Below are 24,186 nucleotides of genomic sequence, written 5' to 3'. Positions count from 1 at the left end.
AAGAAGGTGGCAGATGGGAGCCAAGTCTGGCTTCTTGGCTTCACCTGCCCTGTCTGCCCCACAGAACCCCATGTAAGAGGCTATTGCAAGAGCTGGAATTGCAGTTCAGCTGCATGTCTCGTGGCTTCAGGAACACAACCCGATACTGTACTCCGCACTGCATACCCTACCTCCCTGAAACCACTGTTGACAGGAACTAGGTGTAACTACGTACTTGCTCATCTATAATGTGTGACAGCCAGGCTAACGGACATGCTCACTCAAATATGGTTTACTGTTTGATCCAAAAATATGTCCTGAACCAACGGGAAACTCCATTATCTATCTTAAATCATCTCTCACTTCACTGTTCCTCCTTTTCCCATCTCTTTAGCCATGTTACTACTACCTAACGTGTTTCCTTCCTTATTTTTGAGTTGAGGTTAGTAGAACTTGACAATGGGTTAACAGTCCTGAATCTGAATTGCATTATACTCATACTCTGCACCCACTATCTGTCCTTCATTTAGACCCACAGAGGACATACCCCAAGACCGTTGGTTACAACGTAACTACACTTAAAGGAACAATTCAGGAGATCTCTTGTTAGCTTCTGTAGCAAAGCTCCCCCAGAACCAAAGGCAATATTTTCAATACTCCATTTTTTTTGTTTCATGCCTTCCACAATCTGGAAGATAAACAAACAGCTTCAGTGATCTGGAAGAAGATGAAGATACTTTTCAAAGGGCAGTATAAATGAATGAAGCATCCTACATTCATTTTCCAACAGGTCAAGAAAAAAACGCGGAGACAAAGCTAACAGAACATATTCTTTTAAAGACCCAGCAGTCCCCAATAGAACAATGCTGATGTGTGTTGAAGCAGGGGATTCCAGTTCCTGAATTTGTGCTGTTTCTATCATGGGCATTGTGGATTTGGGAGTAAGAAAAAACCGGCATCAAATGTGTGCCTGTGTCAGCTGCTCTCATCCCCAGACTATCCAGATGCCAACGGCGAAAACAGTGAGCCTCAGGCATCACCCTGGTTACCAGTTCCAGGGATGTCTGCCATCACTGCCTGTCACACAAAGCACACATAATGAACGGTCAAGGGTAGTGGTGGCAACAGAGTATAACATACTCTATCACTGAGACAGACGGGCAGCCTCCCCTGGCTGGAGCTCCAGGGACATGAGCACAGTGATGGGCAGGGGCTCTGGAGGTTGTTTCTGGAGCAGGATCACCTAGAGGCGACCTGCAGTCCTGTGTGGACGGAGCTCTGGTAGCTAGACAGTTCTGACAGGGAACACGTATTTTCTTTTTAAATCCCAACCAATTCTGCTAGATGGAAAACACACACACTTCAAAGTGTCCTTTAAGTCATCCACTAATCCAGTCTCAAGTCTTTATTGTTGCACTTGAACCCAAGAGGTATGGAAAGCCTCTAAATCCAGATTTACTTGTCCTGGACATGGCTATGAGCAAAGTGGCCTTTAACATGGAAAACATGCAGAGTACAAGAGAGAAAAACAGAGACAGGTGACGAAGGCTGAACGTCTGACAGAGGACAGTTTCACTGTCCCGATTTTAGATATGCTGCCTATCACTGAATTACAGGCCAAGTTTCTTCACTACAAGTTTTAAAACTTAGGCATGTGGATTTTTCTATTAGCAGGAAATCATGGAACAGGAGAAACATGACTTTGTAAAAACATTTATACCAAGAAGTCAGCAGATCTGAGTAGGCATGAATTAGCAGCAGACATCTAAGATGGCTGCACGGGGGAGACGTGCCTGTTCTGACCTGGGAAGGTGACCCAAGTGGAGGAAGCACATCCTCAGGGGAGAGTCGGCCACAAGTGTACAGCTGGACATTGTCCAGGAAGAAGAGACGCTGTGGAGCTGCGCAGACTCGAGGAGACACATCCCCTTGAAGCAAGGCAGTCGCTGGTAATAGCACAGCTCACTCAGAGGGCAGTGGGAGCACTGAGCAGGGCAAGGCATCCGACTCATCCCATGGGGAGAAACACCACTCTCTTCCCCTCCCCTCGCAATGCGCCTGGTGACTAGCAGGGAGGAGGTGCTGCTGCGGCTTGCACGTGCGTGTGACAAGATTTTACTGGAGGGATACTTCCTGCCATCCCCACTTTGAGTGTGGCCTGGAGCATCGGAAGGGGTCAGGGAACCCCTCCCCTTACTGTCATGGGCACTTGGACTCACTGCCTTGGCAGAGCAGTGACAGGCAGCGAGCTCTGGGTACACCCTGAGCTGGACTGGACGAGACAGGCTTGTAGGGCGGAGTGGATCCTCTGCTCCCTGTGACTGTGGGAATCTGACGCAAGGCATGGTCACTGCAGAGGTGTCGGTGCTCACACGGAGGGTGGCGCAGGACCTGTGAATGGGTCACAGGACTCCGGGCGGGGTGTACAGCCACTGAGGGCTCACCCTAGACAATGACCACCTTGGCAGAGAAGAGGTAATGCTGTGAGCATACCCCGATCACAACAGGGATCTACCTCGCCCAGGTGGGGTGTCACCCTGGACCAAATCAGAAGCATTTCTAGAAATTGTGGAGGAAAATAACACAGGAAAAGAAGTGTAGGACAACTCAAGGGGAAGAAAGAAAAAATACTGTTGGCCTATATATAGGATAATAAATGGGATGGGTGTTCAGCTTAACTGCTGTTGGGTACATTCACAGCTCACACTACAGGGCCTGGGTTCAAATCCCACTCCCAGCTGCCTGCTGACTTTACCCTGGGAAGAAGCAGGTGGTGCTGGTTCAAGTACTTGGGTTCCTGCCACCCATGTGGAAACCTGGATTTGAGTTCCGGGTTCCTGACTTCAGTCTGGTGCATATTTGACTTGTGGGCACACAGTCCAGTGGACAGGGAAGTTGTTGCAAAGAAAGCAGATTTTTGATTTTGTCAAAATTAGGACATGAACTAATTTAGTGCATGTACAAATCAAAACTGACAAATATATTCCTTTCTTGCTCTTTCAGAAATTATAAAATAGTCTATCACCTCTTTGAAATTAAGCATCAAGTTCCATCACTGTTATTCTTAACCTTTGCCTCTTAGTTCAACTAAAATTAAGAATATAACTGATATATGCCTGTGAACACTGTCTAAATTTCACATTACTAAATACTGTGAAGCTCCCTTTTGTTTAAACTCAGCCCAACAGGAGCAGATTAAGACTTTTTGGCTAAGGCTACATGTGACGGTCCTTGACATTGTCTTTCATGGTGGTCGTCTCATCTCACCATCCAGGAGAGCCAATGAAATCAGAAAAGTAATCTAATTTTGGTTTGGTGGATAATTTACTTTTTAAGATTTACTTTATTTGAAAGGCAGAGCTACACACACAGAAGGATCTTTTATCAGCTAATTTATTTCCCAAGTGGCTGCAGTGACTGGGCAGGGCCAGGCTGGAGCCAGGAGCCTCATCCGAGTCTCCCATGTGGACGCAGGGGCCCAAGGACTTAGACCATCTCTTTTTTTTTTCTTTCTTTTTTAAATGATACAATTGCATAGGCTCTGGGATTTCCCCTAACCTCTCATATTCCTTCCCCGCCACTGAACTCCCCATATTACCACAACAGTATAGTCCTTCCAGAGCAGTCCTAAATCCGTCATTCTGCTCTTTAGATGTATCCTGACATTGTGGGTACGGACAACGGCAGAGAGCTGAACTGCCTTTTGTTACATTCCTATGAGCATCAGCAAGGAGCTGGACTGCAAGTGGAGCAGCTGGGACTCAAAACTAGAGTCCATATGAGATGCCAGCGTCACAGGCAGTGCCTTAACCCATTACATCACAATACAAATTCCTTGGCTGGCTATTCTGTTTTAAAGCTATTGTTCTTTTTATTCTAATCAATACACAGAAATCATTAACACTAACAAAAAAAAACATATTTAAATTAATGTGTTATTAAATTAATAAAAAGTATCAGAACTGTTTTATTTAAACTTTCACGAAAAGACACCTACCTCTTGTAAGGTGTTAATATCTACTCCATCTCCTTGAATAACTCTAAGATAGGGTGGCAACAATTTGTAGCCCTTTGAATTCTCAACAACAGGAAATTTTTTACCTAAAATATCCAAAACCTAAATGGAAAAGCAAACATCCAAGTAACTCAAACTGAATACAAGTGAAACAGCTAATCAATTCACCTTATTAGACAATCCTGACAGTATAACTATTTTAACAATTTTATAGCAGTATGTATGGGCCTTCTAAAACTACGTGGTATCAAGTCAACTGAGACACCTGAAAAGGGGCTCAAAATAAGTTTTGCCTCCTCATCTTTAAACTTCAAGAACAAAATTCTCTTAGGATACTTAAGCAATAAACAGACTTTAGGAAGTGTTATGAGGTATCATTCTACAGAACTCCTGACTTTGATTTGTGTCTAATAACCCTGGTTCAATCGTGTGTGAGAATGGGACATGAAGCACACAGAAGCCAGTTTCTCTTAAGGTTTTTTTCCCTCTTCATTGAGGTCAGACTGCCTACTGTGCTCAGGGTCCTCACTCATTGGCTCCCTGAATACTTGCACATAGATTTCAACTGTTTTAGGAAGCTTGGCCAGATGCTGAAGACCTACAAGACTCCCCTCTGCCCCAATAAACACTTTCTTCCAGATAAGCTGACTAGAGACTCTTTATTGGAAAATCTCATACAGATGACTGAGTTTACAGTAGTAAACACATGAAATGTACTAAGTTTCCATAAACCAAATATTTCAGGTTAAGAAGCCCATCTGAATCAGGCCTGTCATCAGAGCAAGAAGAGCCCCTTGATTCTGGGCACCCCTTTTCAAAGAGTAGATTTTATTACCTGCACACTAGCTGACAAATAATGTGACAAAGTGGGAGGGCTGCACTTCAGGACTTACACTGGCTATCCGACTCCTTATTTTACATGTGACCTTGAGCAAATTACTTTAACCTTTGGAACCCTCTTGTTTTCTTCAATAACACAGACAGTAACATTCATCACACGTCCTTAAACTGTTTTTACTAGTACAATGGGCTTTTGGTAAAGATTAAATGACACATCTTAAGAAAAATATTGAATACAACATTTTATAAGTGGCAGGCATCAAACAGTCCTGTCTGGTGAGCGCTTTTCAGAGACGCGAAGCCGAATCCTGAATGCTGGGAAACTGCGAAGTATTTTTAAATTATTCTAATTCTACCTCATCCTCACACATATTTCTTCTGCACTAACTTCAAAGCTATAGTAATGGCTTGTGACCAAAGCAAAGGATTAAAATTGTAACGCTGTTCATTAGTTTTGAAGTAAAATAGAAAACCCAGTGCGTCTGCCACTTTAATAGTATGTAACTCACAACTCTTGGCATCTCTTCCCTGCTATTAATGTGTGACCTTGGGCAGATCTACTCTCTCTAGGCTGCGATTTTTAAATAAGGAGACCAGTTCAGACAGTTCAGAAATGGGGTACATAAATGAAATTGGCACAAATGATCTATGGGCACTGATACAATCAAGTAACACATTAAAATTTACCTTTAATACAGTGTCAAGAGGATTCCCAGAATCAGGTCTGATTATGAGAGGTGCCTCTGTACTTCTGGATACTATCAAATGTCTTAAATCTTCTCCCCATATTTTTTCACAGGCGTTATAAATGTCGTAGCTATCGCTGACCACAGATACGGGCACTGAGGAGAACTGTGTTACAATATGTTCAAATGCATCTTTCTCATGGTCTTTCCCCCAAGCGGTTATGGTACTGGAAAACAAAATGAAAATACACATTGACTTGGCAAGCGTATTATGCCTGAATCACTGTTAATTACAGGTTACATCGTTTTCATAGAGGTGAGGGGCTGCATGAATGCTCATTAACCACTATGGAACTTCAATGCCAGACCACACCTTGGCTCATTTGTTTTTAACACTACCACTGTCACCTTATTCTTCTTCGGTGATCATGAACTTACTTACCATTTAAATTACACTCAACCAGTAATCAACTCCTCTGTCTTTTGTTGTTGTGGGTTTTTTGGGGGTATTCCTTGAATCCCTGAGCTAAAACACACTGCCTGAATGCCCTCTGTACGCCAAGCTGTCAGAAAGGGTTAAAAATGCTTTATTTGGATAGGCAATGCAAGGACTTCTTGTGAATTTCTGAAACATATGCCAATAGCAGCAGGGAACTTGGGTCTTTTTTTATTTTTCAAAACTTAATACTTCAGAGGCAATTACTTAGGCAGTTATTCATACCATTTCATTGTATGTGTGTATATATATGTATGGCCATAATACATACATGCATACATATATGTATTACATACATATACACATGTATGTATAAGGCTGTGTATTTGTATACATACATACATATACATATGTATAAAATTAAATGGCATGAATAACTGCCTATATTCAGACACAGTGTCAATTAGCTCTCTACCTGTTAATATTTTCAAATGGCAATTATTTATTTCACCTATAGCTTATCTAATACTAATGAACATATCAAGAAAAAACAATATTAGTGCTTAGAGAAAAATAAAACAGTACGGAAGCTTCTATTATGTAAAAATGGTTACAGTGACTTTTGCAATCTCAAAAAGGGTTCTTTTTACTGAGAGATTAATACCTAATAGGTAGTTTTGTTTGGTTGACGGAAGAACTGGAGAACAGGGCGGTAAGCATATTGCCCAATGCCCACTGTGTCAGCTGTAAGGTTTGCCAGCATTCAGCCCAATGCTCTTTTCACTGTTCCCTGCCATTGTTTCAAAGATGCTACTGTGTAACAGCATCTCAAGTGTCCTGGATGAAGAAGTCAGAATTATATCACAAGGCCATAAAAATAAAGTGCATTTTCACCATATGCCCACCAGTATCTTTCTTACTTTAACTGGCAAGTCCTATAGATATCTTTACTTTCAAGATCTCTGGTACTGAGGATGTTACCACTGTGAAAATCACCAGTGGATGGTATAGTATGTACACACCACATTAAAAAGTTTCAGAAATGTATGCATACCTAAGTCCAAATAAAAATACTTTAACCCTAAAACGCTTGTTGGTTCATCACAAACCCTTTCTCAGTTCACCAGTCTTGAAACTTGTGTGTGAAAGCTTTCAACAGGCCCTGCCAACACAATAGTGCTCCGAAGTACTAGCTGTGTCCATTCAGCACCGAGGCTTGACTCCAATCACCAAGCTGTGACAATTTCTATCTCTCATGTCTTTGCTTGTCTCTACTTGCTTCCCTTCATCCTGCAACCTAGTTTTGGGCCTCAGTACCTCAAGGCAGCTTCCTATAATCTAATTTCTTAAGGCTTTTTTTTCAGCTCACAGCCTATCCTCTTATCAGAACAACACACTAGGTTCTGATCATATCACCTCTTTGCTCTAGTCTGTTCCCATTTAGAAGTGTCTGTTACACAGCAGTTAAGCCATATCTTGAGACACCCACATCCCATACTGGAGTGTCTAAATGGCAGCTCGGCTTCTGTTTCCAGTTTCCTGCTAATGTTTACTCAGGGAGGTAAGTGGTCATTTGGGGAATGAGCTAGCAAATGGAAACTGTGTGCCTGCTTTAAACAAAAAAGCCTAATCAACAGCAGCCTAGCATGACATGCACATAATTAATGCTCAATGTCAAAATGAAATGTGAGGGCCCTTAGTAACCTTATCTTCTCAGTCTTCTGTATGCTCCCTACAAAATCTCTGCTTTAGCACTATTCCCTAAACATCGACTTTCTCCAACACAGCGCTTGACGCACAGTCTCCATGTGGCAGAAAGGGCACATCAGGAAGTGTCGGACTCTGAACACTCGTCGTTCCTAACAGGAACACTCTCATCTCACAGGAAGTACTGGCACATGTCACGGCCAAGAGTGAGGAAGGACAAAGGAGACGAGTACTACAGTGAGCACTTCCAGATCTGACTGACGAAGAAAACTTCACTGCATGTGGCAATACAGCCATTCAAAGAAAACCCACTGCTTAAAATATCTAGGTGGCAATGTAAGTGGCATCAATACAAGCACAGGAGATTAGTTTTAACAAACAAATGTTCAGACAACAGGAAGAACATCATCATCATTTACCTGTGTTCTGCTGCCGGAAGAGAATAGCCTGGAATGGGATCTTTTGTCCCGTAGTATTTTTTAATCAGAGCAATTCCTGCTACTGTATCGGTTCCTTTGAAGTTAACCAAATGAGCAGATGCTCCTATGCCAGCAGTCTAGAAGATTAACCAGAAACCAAATTCCAAAAAAGAAAAATCCATATTGAAGGTAGACAATATAGCACCCCAAGAAATTACTGTCTTTAGCTATTCTTATAAAGATATTTAACTATTATAATAGTTCCTTTTGACAAGATTCCATTTTTCCTGAATAGTTAAGGATTCTTCAGACCTACTCCACAGTGCCCCACCCCCACCTCCCATCACTCTCTCTTCCCTTACCCTGCCTTGTGCTTCTCTGTGGCATTATTTGACATCTGATACTTTTATTATGTCTGTCTCTGTCCATCCATCCGCCATTCATCCGTCCATCTAATATATAAAGGACAGGGACTTTTGTTGAAGGCTATATCCCATGTACCTTGAACAGAGGCTGACACACAGTAGATACTTAATATGTATCTATTGACTGAGTCCTTGGAGTTTCAAAATGTGACATACTAACAACCAAGACCAATCCCAATAATATCCCCCAAAGTTTACACTGGTGCACTAACAGTCATTTTGGTTCCTTACCTCTTGGGAAGAGACTCCTCTGTAGCCAAAATCATGTAACTTGTACTCCAAACCATCTAAGCTACCAGAAGTTTCCAGCAAATATTTGGCCAATATTTTCTTCTGCTCTCTAGAGTTTGTAGCCACTGTGATTGGATACCAGGACTGAACAAGAATAGTCTGTAGCAACAAAATTAATCATTAAGTCTCAACACACAAAACACTTTGTTCTTTCTGAGAAAATCCTAGCTTTCTCTCCAAGGGATGTCCTGGACTGCCGGCTATTAGAAACACCAAGGAGACACTTCAAGTGTACCATGGCTTGGCTACTCTGTGGTATTCCAGACACATTACATAGCTCAGCCTACCAACCAATCAGCAATCAAGAGGCAAACCAGCTCAACAACAGTAGTTTCTACTCTACCTAGAGCTTCAGACAAGCAAGCAATACTTGGAAAGCTGTGATAAAGGGCCAAATTTTAAAAGGATTTTCAACTGGTCATGGACTGACAGGTTTATGAAATATATTCACTTTGGGTGGTGAGGCCGTATCCTTCTGACATTTGATTTCTGAGCTTGAGGTGGACAGATCAAGCAGGTTACAGACCAGCACTGACTGCAGACTACAGCTGAACAGTCCCTGCTCTGAAGAAGCTACTCACTTGGCTAGATAATTCTGATTCAATGTGATAGGCCCATGAGTGAGAGACACTTAAGTAACACAGAACCCTCTCTGTTCGATTGATGTCCTTAGTAGATAACAAAGATCCCCACGAAACAGCTCTATCTGCATGGGGTGTGCAACTGCAGAGTTACCATCTCTTGTAACTCAGTGACTCTTAACGGTGCCTAAATGAGCAAAAGGGAAGAACCACTATATTCCCACTTTTTGACAACAACCATTCCTCAGTTTCACTCTTCTTTGCCTTCAAGAAATTCCCAAAACAGTCTGATGCTTACAGCAACCACGTTAATATCAGGGCTTGGGAATTCACTTCTCCACTGGCCACACTGTGCACCAGGTGGCGTATCAGAAGCAGCTTCAAGTCTGCTTTACAAAGTGCTGCTAAGATGACTACAATTAGTTTTATCCAAAATATTTTTTAATTAATTAATTTATTATCCCATGATACAATTCCATAGGCTCTGGGACTTCCCTTCCTCCGTCTCCCCCACTGATTTTCCCCATATCATTACATCATATAGTCCTTCACAATCATTTTCTTAACGTTCTAAAATAAGCTTCTCCTAAATCCTAACTAAGTGATCAACAAATAAAACAAGCAAAAATGACGATTTAGCCTTGGACTTGACAATTGCTATAGACTGAGCAGCAGGAGCTGGGACCCTCCTCAGATGCAGGCGAGGGCCAGCACAGAACCATCCGGTCAGCCACAGTCTAATGGGAAATAGGATTTGTTTTGAGCCACTAGTCTAAGGGCAGGCTGTTATACAACAGAAAACTGAGGCAATTATTATCTAAACTCTAAGTGATCACCTCTAACCTCCGACGAGCCTCCTGCTGCAATTCCTCTGCCCGCCACCCAGGACCCTGCTAATCCCTACTTGGAACTTCTGTTACTCATTCTTCACATGGCTACTGGTCATCACTCACTCAGTTTCTTCACTCAGGTTGTATCTTTCCTGAAAAACCTTCTATGATCATTTGCTGTCCAAAGGAGAAAATGCCAACTCATACAGAAGTCAGGGCTGTCTGGATCTTACCCTGTTGGCCAACTAAATGTGTATCTCCTACTGCAATTTCTCTTGTGCAATGAAAAGCCTATGCCACTCCTTGTGCCCCTCCCCCCTTATCAAAACCTTACTTTCCATTTAATGATTCTGTTAGAGTTACCTGTTGCTCTGCTCTCACCCCAGTCTTTACTCTTAATAACATTAGTGGTTAGTTAAGAATGAACAGCCACCTCTCACTTGGAGGCCCTTCAAAGAGACACATCATACTCTAATCTTATAACAATGGTTGAACTTTTTTGTCAATTTAGCAAAATGAATATATATTCAGATGTATTCCTGGACCTCTTACTTTTCAAAATGTTTTGGTCTTTCAGGTGAATCTCAAATATAATGCTTTATAGCATACACATCTTACAATAACAACAAATTAGCTTAACCAGAAACTGATTACAGAGTCAGTTGTGAGAACAAATTGAAGAGTCCACAGCAGTGGGATCAGGCCCAGCTGTCCAAAGGCCATGTAGGAATTGGCATCCCTGACGGCAGTGCCTGGGTGCAACTTCCAGCTCTGTTCCTGATCCCAGCTCCCTGCGAATGTGCACCCTGGGAGGCAGCAAGCCATGGGTCAAGTACCCCTGCCACCCCCATGGCACACCATGATTAAAGGCCGGCTCCCAGCTCCAGCCTCGTCTACTCCTGGGTGTTGGTGGCATTGTGGGAGTGAATCAGCACATGGTAGATCTTTTTCTTTCTTCAGGTAACATGAAAATAGTAAATTTTGAACAGTTTAAAACTTGAAGCTTGGTTGAATCTTGGGCATTTTACTCTTATATATAAGATCTAAATTAAACTATTGAACAGTTAAGCAAATTATAAGAACTGTGACTACGTGAAAACATACTCATAGTTAGATATGCATGCAAGGAAAACACATAAAAAAAGCACCAGCCTGTGACACAGACTTGGAAACTCAACAACATGAATACTGATCTTGTTCGTACTTATGCTAAGAAGCTGAGAGTATCAGGTGGCACTGCTAGAACCAAGACTAACTCGAGAATGGACAGAGGAGTCATTCAGGCTGGGACACAGTCCCTCCAACTAAGTGGATCAGAATGGCCACGAAATGCCTGAGGTTTATAAAAATGCACCTGTGCCCTTTTCTGATCTTGTTCCAAGGTAAAAAAACAACTAGAACAGCAACAAATAACTGATCTCTCATGGCAGTAACTCTCAGTCATTTTATTTAGATAAAAATTATGTGTCACTCAAAGGCAACTTACAGGTTATTTAGATTCTGTCATCCCGTAGAGGGGGAAATTGAGGCCTGGAAAAGTTTAGTGATGGCGGAAGAGTACAAAGCTTCATTTGTGGCAAATTCTATTCTAGGATCCCAATTCACAGGTCTTTATATCTTCAAGTAATGTTAATAATAATAATAAAAAAACCCTACCTCAATCCAGTTGGTGAGCCAGTAGCATTCCGGGTCTGTGTTTTCCACTGTGAAGAGGACATTTCCGCGGGGAACCACTGAGCCCTCAGGAACCGCCTTCACCTCTATTGGAAGGTGCCCATCATACTTCTGATAAGAGAGGACAAGGAAGGTAGTCGCTCCATACATGGTCCTTGACTGCCTGTCCCAGTAACTCTTCACATTTCATAGAGGTCAAATTCACCATCAGGGAATATAACTGTCAATATTATTGCATTGCTAATCATCTGGTTAAAATATCTTTATCCCCCCTAAGGTAGACCTAGCTAAAAATAAGAGTGTAGGCACTGACATTAATTTTTACATTTAATGTTGTCAAGTGCTTTTATGAAGAACATCCGCTACAACAGGTGCAGACAGGGCTGGCATTATGGCGCAGAGGGCTAGTGCCACACGGGCACCAGCTCTTGTCTCAGCTGCTCCACCTCTGGTCTACCTTCCTGACAATGAGTTGGGGAATACAACACAAGACTGCACAAGCATTTGGGTTCCTGCCACCCACACTGGAGACCCAGATGAAGCTTTCACCAGCCCTGGCAGTGGCAGTCACCCTGGGGAGTGAGCCAGATCTCTCTTTCGCTTTTTCAACCAAATCAACCAATCTTGAAAAAAAACAAAACAAAAACAAAAACAAAAAACAAAAGAAACCAAAGACGGGTGGGGAGAAGCACTACGGCAAGGTGGGTAAAGCCACTGCATGTAGTGCTGGCATCCCATATGGGCACCAGTTCAAGTCCCAGCTGCCATTTACAATCCAGCTTCCTGCTACTGTGCCTGGGAAAACAGTGGAAGATGAATCAAGTACTTGGGACCCCTGAACTTACACGGGTGACCCGGAAGAAGCTCCAGGCTCCTGGCTTCAGACCAGCCCAGTTCTGGCCATTTTGGGAGTGAACTGACAGATAAGGGTGCACACTGTGTGACTTTGACTTTCAAATAAATAAAATTTTTTCAAAAACCGAAATTGCAAAGTTATCGAAACTAAAATGCTTTCCCTCTACTCTTCAGATAAACAATGAGTTTGTTCCAACAAATTCTAGATGTACTCCAACACCACAATAGAACACAAGCAGAAAAGAGTTGAATGATAATCTATTCTTCTATTAAAAGTCCTTTGTAGGAAATTCTGAACTGAAAAACACTTCTGGGTCTGGCATTGTGGCACAGCGGGTTAAGTGGCTATCTGCAGCACTGGTACCCCATATGAGCACCAGTTCCAAGTTCCTGCTGTTCCACTTCTGATCCAGCTCCCTGCTAATTCTGCTGGGAAGGTGGTGAAGGAAGGCCTGAATGCTCTGGCCTCAGCTACTCATGTGGGAGACCAGGACGAAGCTGCTGGCTCCTGCCTCTGGCCTGGCCTGGCCCATCCTGGCCGTGCCAGCTATGTGGGGAGCGTTAGCAGAGGGACAATCTTGTACTCCTTCCCTGCAACTGTGTCTTTCAAACAAACAAGACAGACAACTCAGTCTTTAAAAAGCAATACAAAGCAGATCAGAGCTTGAGAATATTGAGAGTTTTTACCTCCAAAATGTAGTTCCACCCCTTTTCATTAAAGACATCATCCTGGAAGTGTTCTCTGTAGACCTCTTTGGCTTCCTGGATTTTCTCTTTGGTCACTACTTTGCCTAAAAGGACAAACACCTCCTGTTTACGATTTCTAAAGATATTCTGCATTGCTGAATTGTCACAGAATTAACATTTTTAGCCACATCATATTTCATCCATTCTATGGATTAAGAAACTGAAAGGTTGAATGACTTACACAGAGCCAATAACACAGTCAGAAAGGAATTTGTATTTTCAACAACTCATTCTTAGCATAAATGTTAATTTGTTATAAAATCAGATGTACAAAAAGCTGTTTGCATAGTAATTAAAAATTCACAATAAGTTAACTTATCCCTATTAAGTTAGACACGTTTCACACTTGAGATGATTCAAAAGTGTCCTACACTTTCCAGGTGAGCTGTCTCACCTAATAATAAAGAATGTGATGTGATGTCTTCAGTGAGCCAGTTATTTCCACAATTACTTCATTTCTGCCCCCAGATACACTTTCAGTTGACTTTTACTGAGGACAGCAATGGTTTAGTACCTACTTAAAGGACACTGAGGGTTAAATGAGTAACGACAGCGGAGCTACCTGAGCTAATGCTGGCTGAGAAGAGGCAACACATTTTAGTTATCACTCATAACTGCTGTTTTACAAAGCTTTCAAACTCCAGAAATGAACTAAAGTGTGCCATCAGTCTTTGGTATCTTTATACCAATAATAAACCCATTTAAAGGATCCTGGGTATGCTACAAATAAGTGCTTTTTGCACCTAACTTAAATTTTATCGTTACATGACATATGAACTCTTTATCCTAAAGTAGCCAAGAATATGAAAAGAGTCACCACTAACATAAAATTCAACAGGTCTTTATTTAATCCCTCAGTGTTTAACTGCAAAAGCTTGGAGATTCAGAAAGTCTTTTTCATGTTTAGAACACCAAGCAACACACTGAATTATGCCTTCAAATGAACAGATTAGGAAGAATCATTACAGTAATGAAATAAATGTCAACATCAGAATATTCGAAACCTACTTCAAACAACAGAACAATACAACAAAGGAGAGAATGAGAAGTCACATAAAAGCAGTGTTGCAAATGTACTAGGAAAAGTTAATACCTTTTAAGTACTTATTAAGAATGTACTGCAACCCATAAAATACTGTTTCCTCGTATTTCACCTTCCTTACTTTGGAGTTTTCTGTTTTCTTTTCACGACATTCAAAGTAGGAATAAACTTTGCTTGTGTTGGGTGGATACTGTTTATAGTGCGTAACCTATATAAAGTAAAATACCTTGATTACTAGATACCAGAAAAGTTCAACATACAACATACATCACAATAGGAACTGCTTGACATTACTTTGAAATTAGAGAAGCAATACTTCTCACCTGTTATTGATCAGCTTTTTTTTCCTGGCTTCTATAAAATAAAACAGCAATTCTCTTACTTACTAAGGTATTTTTATAGTTTATTTAAAACCACAAGAGTGTTGACTTTTAAAACCAAAGAAGGACCATAAGTACAAGCCCCTTAGCTGGACAAGACAGTACTGCTAACAATTCTAAGTCCAGAGAAGCATCAGCCGCCTGCGGGCACCCAGACATAAAAAAGCAGCACTACAGCACAACTTGGTGCACCCGATTACCCTTGATCCCAGCAAAGGTTTGGATTTCTGACTTTTTAAAAATGTTTGCAGTTTGGAATATTTGCAGGAATTTACTGAAACATATTTCATATAGGACCCACATATAAACACAATCTTTTGTTTCATTCACACCTTGACACACACAGTCTGAAGGTAACTTCTTGGGATATTTTTGGTGTACGTGATTCTAAGACATGTTAAATGTAGTCAAGAATCTTCCATGGGTGGCATCATGTCAGTGCTCCAAATGTTTATGATTTGGGGGTGTGTAATTTGGATTTTCAGATTTACAGATGCCTAGCCTGTACTATCTAAATGTGGACGTTCATTAAGTTGACTGTCCATGACTTCTCATGATGGCTTCTTCCTTTACATTAAGGGGCACAGAAAGTGAGCTCTTCTAACGTCCATATTGGCACCATTATAAAAGACCAGATAGAAGCAGCAGCAAAAACAAACAAAAAAACCCCACAAAAACATATTTTGCAATCTTTCATTTTCCTAATTAAAACATAAATTCCCACATATTATAACATCAACTCCTTATAACTAAAGAAACTTTTTCTGTGGAACTGGCTACATCAGAGACACTGTGAAAACTGATCTACATCAAACTAGGAAGCTTCTGTATAGCAAAGGAAAGAAGCAACAGAATGGGAAAAAAAATCTTTGCACACTACACAACTGATAGGGTACTAATATCCAGGATTTACTAAGAGCTTCAGAAACTCAGTGACAGCAAAACAAACAAGTCTGTGAAGAAATGGGCGATGGAGATGAGCAGACATTTTCCGAAAGAACAAATTCAAATGGCTAAGACATAGGAAAATTCTTAGGCTCCCTAGCTATTAGGGAAATACAAATAAAAACCACAATGAGCTTCTACCTAACTGTGAGATTAACCTGCATCTGGAGATCTACTAAGACCTGTGGGCATGGATGTGGGCAGAAACGTACCCCTTCACTGGTGGTGAGTGTAGACTAGTACAGCCACTACAGAAATCTGCATGGAGAATGCTAAGAAAACTGAAAACTGATCTACCATTTGACCCAGCTAATCCATTTCTGGGAATACAGCCAAAGGAAATGAGATTAGTATATGAAACAGTGACCTGTAACCCTGTATTTACAGCTGCACAGTCTATAATAGCAAAGACATGGAAATAATCCAGATGTCTGTCAATAGAGAGGCAGATAAAAAAAATGTGGTATATCTATTTCATGGAATATTACTCAGCCATTAAAAAAGTGGAATCCCACCATTTGCAACAAAACGGTCCCAACTAAAGATCATTATGCTCAGTGAAATTGTCAATCCCAAAGACAAAAATAAATTATCTGATATAAAGCAACCTTCACACAAGATACAAGATCAACATATATACAGATAAGCATGTGTACACATATATTCATCTAGAGGAACTATGTAAGGGAGATTAGCATTCTGAGAATATACAGTGCACTATGCATCTCTACTCCCAATGAATAAAAGATGGACTACTAAATATATCTTAATAGGATGCTGGGCTTTATAACATTGTCTGCACCTACAATGTCATTATATACTTAAATAGCAGAATGACGGACTTGTGACTGTTGTTGGAGGGCTTACTATTTTAATAATCTAGGGAAAACTGTGGGAGGAGGGGAAATGGGGAAATCCATCAGCCTATGGAACTGTATCGTGAAAAATAAAAAAAAACCCGACCTGTTCTTAAGAAAAATAAAACTGAAAACTTGATGTTCAATATAATTTGAATTTTATTTAAAGTATTAACATAATAAAACATTTTCCCAATTAAAAATAACTACAATATGTATATTTAGCTTAACTGACAGAGTAGAAAGAGTAACTTCTTGAAGTGTAAGGGACAGGCCAGATCATGACAACACCGGTAGAAATCTTTGCAGATCAAATTTCTTGGGACACTTTTGGTAACGTAAACCAATTTTCCTGTCCAGCACCGACATCAAGTTTAAGCAAGCCAACTATTTCTTTTTGATTTATACAACCTCAACATGTGGCTTGGTCTGGTCCTGAGGAATCTTTGTATCTCAGCACCAAAATTATAAACTATACATGGTCCTTCAAAAGGTTCGTAGAAAACATGCATCTTAATCCCACACACCCATTACCTTTCCAAACCAGTCCTGCGTCCCCCGAGACATTTTATCATTTTGTTTCCTCTCCAACAGAAGCTAATTTGATCAACACAACCCAGGCAACACCGGAAGGCCATCTCTATAATCGTAAGTGATCTGACAGCCTAGCTTAAGCAGGAGACTTGCCAAAGGGGTAAGAAGAAAAACGGTACAAACCTTACCACAAAAATGTTTTCCAAACTGGGAGAGCCCTCATGCAGCTAATGGAGCAGTTCTCTGAACAAGCATAATGTGGCCCAGCAGGTAAAGCGGCACTTACAATGCTTAAGCTCCATACTGGAGCGCTTGAGCCCCAACTTTCTGCCAAAGTGTCTGGGAAGGCAGTGGATGAAGGAAGGACATGGGTCTCTCCCACCTCCCGCCCAGGGAGCTGGGGCTGAGTTCTTGGCTCCTGGTGTTGGTCTGGCCTAGCCCCAGCCCAGCTGTTGCAGGAATCTGCGGAATACATCAGCAAATAGAAGCTCATTTTGACTCTTTCAAAACAAACAAAAAAAAACACCCTGTCTTTAAAAAATAGCAACACTGGGACTGGTGCAGTAGTCTAGTGGCTAAGGTCTTCACCTTGCACGTGCTGGGATTCCACATAGGCACCGGTACTAGTTCCAGATGGCCTGCTTTCCATCCAGCTCCCTGCTTGTGGCCTGGGAAAACAGTGAAAGACGGCCCAAGGCCTTGGGACCCCACATCCACATGGGAGACCCGGAAGAAGCTCCTGACTCCTGGCTTTGGATTGGCATAATTCCAGCTGTTGCGGCCGCTTGGGGATTGAATCAATGAAAGGAAGATCTTCCTCTCTGTCTCTCTTCCTCTCTGTATATCTGACTTTGCAATAAAAACAAATAAATCTTTAAAAAAATTAGCACCACTATGTAATACCAGTGCCTTTTTTTTATTAGAAAGGCAAATTTAAGAGAGAAGGGTCTTCCATCTGCTGGTACTCTTCCCATGGCCACAATGGCCAGGGCTGCTGGTCTGGAGCTAGGAGCTAGGAGCCACGAGCCACCTTCAGGTCTCCTACGTGGGTGTAAGGTCCCAACGATTTGGGCCATCCTCCTTTGCTTTCCCAGGCCATAAGTAGGGAGCTGGATTAGAAGTGAAGCAGCTGAGACACAAACTGGAGCCCATATGGGGTGCCATGTGGGTGGAGGATAAGCCTGTTGAGCCACCAGCCCGGTCCCAATACAAGTTCCTTAGGAAAAAAGGGCGCACAGGAAAATGTGGCTTTCATTATAGAACTTAATTTCACAGCTGTACGATTGGCTTACTTCATGAAAACATAGCACCTGAAATTTATTATACATTGAGTAGCAGTAACTGGCCATGTTTTAATACCTGTAACAAAAAGGTCCTGGCCCTGTTGTGTTTAACAAGAGGAAGGTTTTTCCATTATGGGATGCTGGTCAAGCAATTGCAACACAAACTTCAAGCTCAATATCCTTGTTCCAAGGATGAGACTTCTTAAGGCGAGGAGCATCCCTCTGCGCGAGCAGTCCAGTTTTCTCTGTATGTCTCATAAAGCTGACTTGATGTCTTCCTAAGATCTTCCCAACTACAGTGGGCTCACCTGACCAAGGCAAGCACAGTCTACTCCTTCAGCTATCCTTCTGTGAAGAAATGAGAAGCCAACATTTACTAGCTCTGTTTCTGACAGAACAGAGGGGAACATACCCAAGGCCACAGAAAAAAGTCCAGTCACCCAGATGTCAGGGCAATCAGCAGAGGACACATTCAATTCTACACTGACCAAGACTTTTCACCTCTTTAAAGTTAACATGCTAGATTCAGGCAAAAACAACAAAACAAAACAAAACAAAACAAAAAACCAAAATAAAACAAACTCTGCCTTAACTGATTCTTTCTTCTTTTCGGTATTATTTAAGAAATCTCAAACTCTGGGCATCTATGTGTTGCTCTGGAAAATAATGCATGGCTATTTGATTTTGGAGCAATAATAATTTTACAATTACAGCTTTAAGGATCTTTCTATTATACTATCTTGGGAAGGAAGAAATGGCAAAACCACTTACATATATTTATTACACGGCCTCTTGCCTGAAACCTTGTGCCACTCAGTTTCTAACAACTTGTGCTTCTTGACTTCACATCGAAGCCAAATTCCATCAGCTCAATAAAAAGCCAGCAGCTTCCACTATTTCTGCGTTGCAAGATAATTAACATCTCTATGAAGTATACTCATGGTTTATACCTATGATTCTATTTCTGCTGCCCAAGATTTTCCTGTAATTTATGTCTTATCTTCACATCTTGGCTCACAAGCAAGTCCAGGAACCAGTGAGTGGCAGCCCTGGGGAAAACACACAACCGTCCCTTCAGGAGCAGTAAAAAAGGCAGCTATGACACACAAGAACAGTCCAGAGAAGACACTGCGTGGCCAATAAGCCACGCAGAACTAATTCGTCTGCAGGAAGACTCCGATCTACCTCCAGATTCTTCCTCAAAAAGGCCCCAACTCCTTGGATTTGTTACCTGATCCTAAGTGGAAGCAAAATCATCTTTAAAATGCTGTCTTGAGGGTGAATACTACTATTACTTATACTAACATACTCTGGGACCTTGGATATGCAACACAGTGCTCTGCACACAGGTCTGAGGAATGCTGGCTTTCCTTAGCAGTTCAAAAGTAGGACAGCAGCACTTGTCCTGGTCCCGTGCACCCACACTCTAAAACCTGCCAGAAATCACCTTTTCTCCACTGGCTAGCGAGGTGCCGCTCCTCTGTCTTCTCAGACGCTACCCAACAGGTCTTCAACAGCCATGAAGCACATGGCTGGAAGCATGCTGCACCCCACACCACCAGCTTACAACTCAATGTGGCACACTTCGTAGCTAACATGTGATTTCCCGTTTTGTTTTTCAATGTAAGAGGTAGAAACAGAAGTGAGTTCCCATCCACAAACTTAATCCCCAAATGGCTGGCAAAAGTTAGGGTGGGCTGGGGCTTGAAGCCCGGAGCCCAGTTCCTTGGCTGCCTCTCTGGGAATGTCTGCACGGCAGAGAGGCGGAGCCAGGAACCCCCCCAGGGCAGTGCCCCATGTGGAACACGGGAAATGCTCACACCTGTGCTGCCCAGGCCTTCCCTTTGCGTCCTACTCCAATGACCCCCTTACTACAGCCTAGCTAACATCTTCCACTGACCTCAGAAAGGTAAAATGTTCAAAAATGTTAAAATCACCTATCTTAAGGGAAACAACAGACCAGGATCGCTAGTGTTATTTGGAAACAGACCAATAGCTATCCAAGAGGTTTGAGTGAAAAACAAAAACAACAAAACAAATCCCTTGTCTCCCTACCAAAGCATTCCACATGCTACTGATACACCACAATGGCCAACGGCAGCCCTACTGCATCTTGTCCTATCTGGCACAGAACTGAAATACAAAGGAGTAGGTAATTCCAATGTGAGCTTAAAGTCTCTTGTATTTGTAAAGGCCCCTGGATGAAAATGGCAGAGAACCCCACTTGTCTGTGCTCCACGTCTGTACAGGTTCTGGAAGCGAATACTGGGATTTCACATGCTCTGGCTAGGGTCCCCAGTGTTCTGGGCCCCCTTGAGGGTAAGCAGATAGAAACCAAATGCCCACGCACCGTCCTGTGCTTGGCCACCTCCCCATCGACTAACAAAAAGAACGCTCTGTCACAGGCTATCAGTCATTCTTCCTGCAGTTTTAGGAAGAAGTCAACAACATTTCGCTGTCTTTGACCTAAAGCTAGGAGTTCCCAGGTTGGCTGGTTAGTCGTTTGTAAGCTATGATGTGGACATTCTCAAGGAACAAATATAAGTCTCCTTACTTCTAGCCTCAAGATTATTCTTGTTCCTTCTTCTCCTAAGATTAAAAGGATAAAAATGGCAGATAGGCTGTAAGGACCACAAAAAAGGCAAGGAAAATAAACCAAAGATGAAAATGTTGGCTGTGGAATACACCAGCTCAGTGCAAACACAGCACCTTGGCACTGCTGGGGAGGCGGGTGATGAAAAATCGTTCTGAAAGGAAAATCTGTTAGAAAGGTTTATTACGAAGGGGGTAAAATTATTCCAGTTTGTCCTGAAAATGGAATGGAATAAAATCTACTAAATAGTTGTAGACTGTAACAGCATATAGTTCAGTAGTCCTGAACTTTAAGGTAATTCACTATTTTAGCTCAAAGAATGGCAGAAGTCTGATGCTATAGAAATTTTATATTGCTTACGCATAACAGTGCACACAACACAAACTAAAGGAATAGCTATCCACTTTTGTTTGGAAAGTTGGAATAACCAACCTCTATTTTCATTTCCCATTTATAAGTCAATCATTTTATGCGTGAATCCCACCTAACAATCTGAAACCTAAAGATTCAGCCAAATAAAACTGTACAGAAGCATGAGAAATCCTATTCTAAAATGATTGCTGAAGACCGTGAAAACACCAGGATGGAGTTAAAAGGCATCAGGCCACAGGCAAGCACCACAGGTGTTACCATGATCTTGTGCTAATGCGGATTTCCGCCTTTCAATTCCATTTGAACATTTGATAAATTTTGGCTCTGTTTAAATGAGAACTCGTCAAAATCTCCTAACCTGAACCTCAAAGGGATCAGAAAGAAATGGAGAACCTAGAACTTTAGTGAACTGGGATCCTCTGAAGCTGTTTCCTAATATTGGTGGCTTGAAAACAACGAAAGCCAAGAATCCAATCAGAAAACTCAAACCCCAGAGTTCCGTGCTTGACTGCTCTATTCCAAATCACCCACGAGACTCCAGTGAAAAATAAGACTTGAACTGTGTAACTGGGCTGTTGTGTTCTGACATTTCGTCTTCTAAGTGTCCTGGCTTTACCAGACCTGGCAGAAGCATAGTCGAGTTTTACTTCATCTAATTCAGAAACTAGGGGAAAGAACCCATGCTTGGTCCCTTTCATTGCCCCTCCCTCTACTAATGTGGGTTTTAAATCCAACCAAAGGGGGCTAGCTACATACGCCAGTGTGCGAAGGGGCAATGTTGTATTACCTCCCTTTCTACAACTTTTCCAGGCTTCCAACTACCGTTCCTCTAAACTCCGCGGGTTTTCACTTTCCTTTTCGCAGAAATCCTCCAGTGACCCCAGCAGGTTGGCTGCATCAGCGACGGGGTTGGGGGGGTGGGCATTAATGGTCACAAGTAGTCTGAGGCGGAGCCCAGTGTGGCGTGGGACAGCAGAATCGAGCAGGGCTGCGAGAGGGGAGACACTGGGGTCCCAAGGCGGAGGAACCTGGCTGCCGGGCCACCCTACAGCCCGCGACCTCTCCCAGCGCCTGCTCCTCCGGGAGGGACTTACCTGCCCAGCCAGGGTGCGAGCACACGGGACCCGGTACGGCTGCGGGGTGGAGGGGGCGCCCTACACGCCCTGCTGGCAGCTCCCCCCGACCCGCCCGGCCTCGGCCGCCGTTACCTAACCGTCCAGCAAGACCCAAAGGGCGGCGCTCCGAGGGAGGGCGTGCGCCCGGGCCACGCCGGGCTGAGTCCGCGCGCGTCGGGGCAGCCCACGCGAGCCCGGAGCCCCGACGCCGGCTGCAGTCCGCCCCGGCCCCCGGCCGCGCCCGCCCCTCTCCGCGCGCCCCCAGGCCCCGCCTCCAGCCGTCCATCCCTCCATCCCTCCTCCACCCGGCGCCCCAATGCGGCGGCCGCTTCACCTGCCCGTCCCGCGCCGCCTGCGGCCGCCACGCGCCGCGCCCCCAGCCCCGGCCGTCCGCAGCCTCGCGCTCCACGCGCCGCGCACCCGCCTCCTGCCCCCCGCCCCGGGGCGCTCTACCTTGTACGAGTCCGTGGCCAGGAGGATGTTGAACTCGGCTTCTGCCGCAGCATTCATCTCGGGCCGGAGTGCAGGGGGCCGCGCGCCGCGAGCTCCCCGGCGCGGCTGTGAGGAAGGAGAAAAATGGGCTTCACCGCGCTCCGTTGCTTAAGTCACCCCTCGGTCGGAGCGGGGCGGGGAGGAGGGTGTGTGTGTGAGTGTGTGTGTGTGAGTGTGGGGTGGGGGGAGGACACGGGGCGGGAGGAGGGGCCGGGGGAGGCGGGCCCCGGGGCCGTGACGCGGCGGCGGCTCGCGTGCTCGCAGGCCAGGCGCTCCGGCGGCCTCCCCGCCGCGGCTCCCCCGCCCCCACCCCATCGCCGCGCCGGGGCCGGGGCCGGGGCGGGGCGAGGCCGCGCGTGCGCAGCGCGCAGGGGGCGGGGCGGGCGGACGTGAGGCACGCGCTCTCGTTCGGGAAGCAGGGGGCGGCGGGGCGGCCCGGGCGCGTGACCCCAGCGTCCGCCTGGGTTTCACGTCTCGGCCCGGTGCCGAAGGGCGGAGCGTGGGAGGGCACGGGGGTGGGGGGGGGCGTGCGCAGCCTCGCCACTCGTGCGCGCTGCGAGGAGGCGGTTCGCCTTCCGTGGCCGGGCCTGTGCGTCCCCACCCCGGTCCCGCCCGGTCTCTGGGTCGTCCCGCAGTCACGCCACACGGCTGGGGCCGGAGGAGCCTCCCACTCGCTTTCTGCCTGGCCTCCCTCTCAGTCCGCCCCTCTTCCCCCACGGTGTCCCGAGTGCCTCACCTTTGTCTCCCGCTGGGAGTAAGGGTCGAGCCGTCGGCCTCCATCGCTCTGGTGCTCCTAACGCTCTTTTAGAGTCCCAGGCGTTGCGGGGAGGAGTGAAGTCCGAGGGGGCCCCTTGGTTCTGGCGCGAGGATTTCCCCCGGTTGCTTCTCCCTCCTGTAAGGGGGCGTTTGGACTCTCAGCAGTTGGGGGGTGGGCGGTCTCAGCGTCCCGGGAAAGCTGGGGTTTGCCTTCAGTCCTCCTTAGCTGTAGGCCGGTGAGGGACGTGATGGGATCCGGTGATCTCCCAGAAGGAAGAGGCCAAGGGCTAGAGGTGACTGAAAGCTGTCATCACTGGGAATCGTCCTTAAAT

General features: G+C 44.3%; 1 protein-coding gene across 1 annotated transcript in view; it reads right to left on the bottom strand.

Moving 5' to 3' along the window:
* Nucleotides 1-23,278, bottom strand: part of NAMPT (nicotinamide phosphoribosyltransferase) — a 28,458-nt gene extending 5,180 nt beyond the window's left edge. The window contains exons 1-9 of the mRNA XM_058681339.1: nt 23,060-23,278; nt 14,579-14,735; nt 13,426-13,529; nt 11,866-11,994; nt 8,739-8,897; nt 8,083-8,219; nt 5,522-5,747; nt 3,977-4,096; nt 527-667 (exon numbers count right to left, since the gene is read on the bottom strand). Of these exons, the coding sequence (XP_058537322.1) occupies nt 527-667; nt 3,977-4,096; nt 5,522-5,747; nt 8,083-8,219; nt 8,739-8,897; nt 11,866-11,994; nt 13,426-13,529; nt 14,579-14,735; nt 23,060-23,116 (1,230 nt within the window). The 5' untranslated portion in view covers nt 23,117-23,278. The remainder of the gene's footprint in view (nt 1-526; nt 668-3,976; nt 4,097-5,521; nt 5,748-8,082; nt 8,220-8,738; nt 8,898-11,865; nt 11,995-13,425; nt 13,530-14,578; nt 14,736-23,059) is intronic.
* Between the last annotated feature and the right edge of the window lie 908 nt (nt 23,279-24,186).

This window comes from Ochotona princeps, chromosome 25 (genome assembly GCF_030435755.1).
Source record: "Ochotona princeps isolate mOchPri1 chromosome 25, mOchPri1.hap1, whole genome shotgun sequence".
Taxonomy (NCBI): Eukaryota; Metazoa; Chordata; class Mammalia; order Lagomorpha; family Ochotonidae; genus Ochotona; species Ochotona princeps.
The sequence above is the reverse complement of the archived record's forward strand: the minus strand, read 5'-3'. Positions and strand labels throughout refer to the sequence as shown.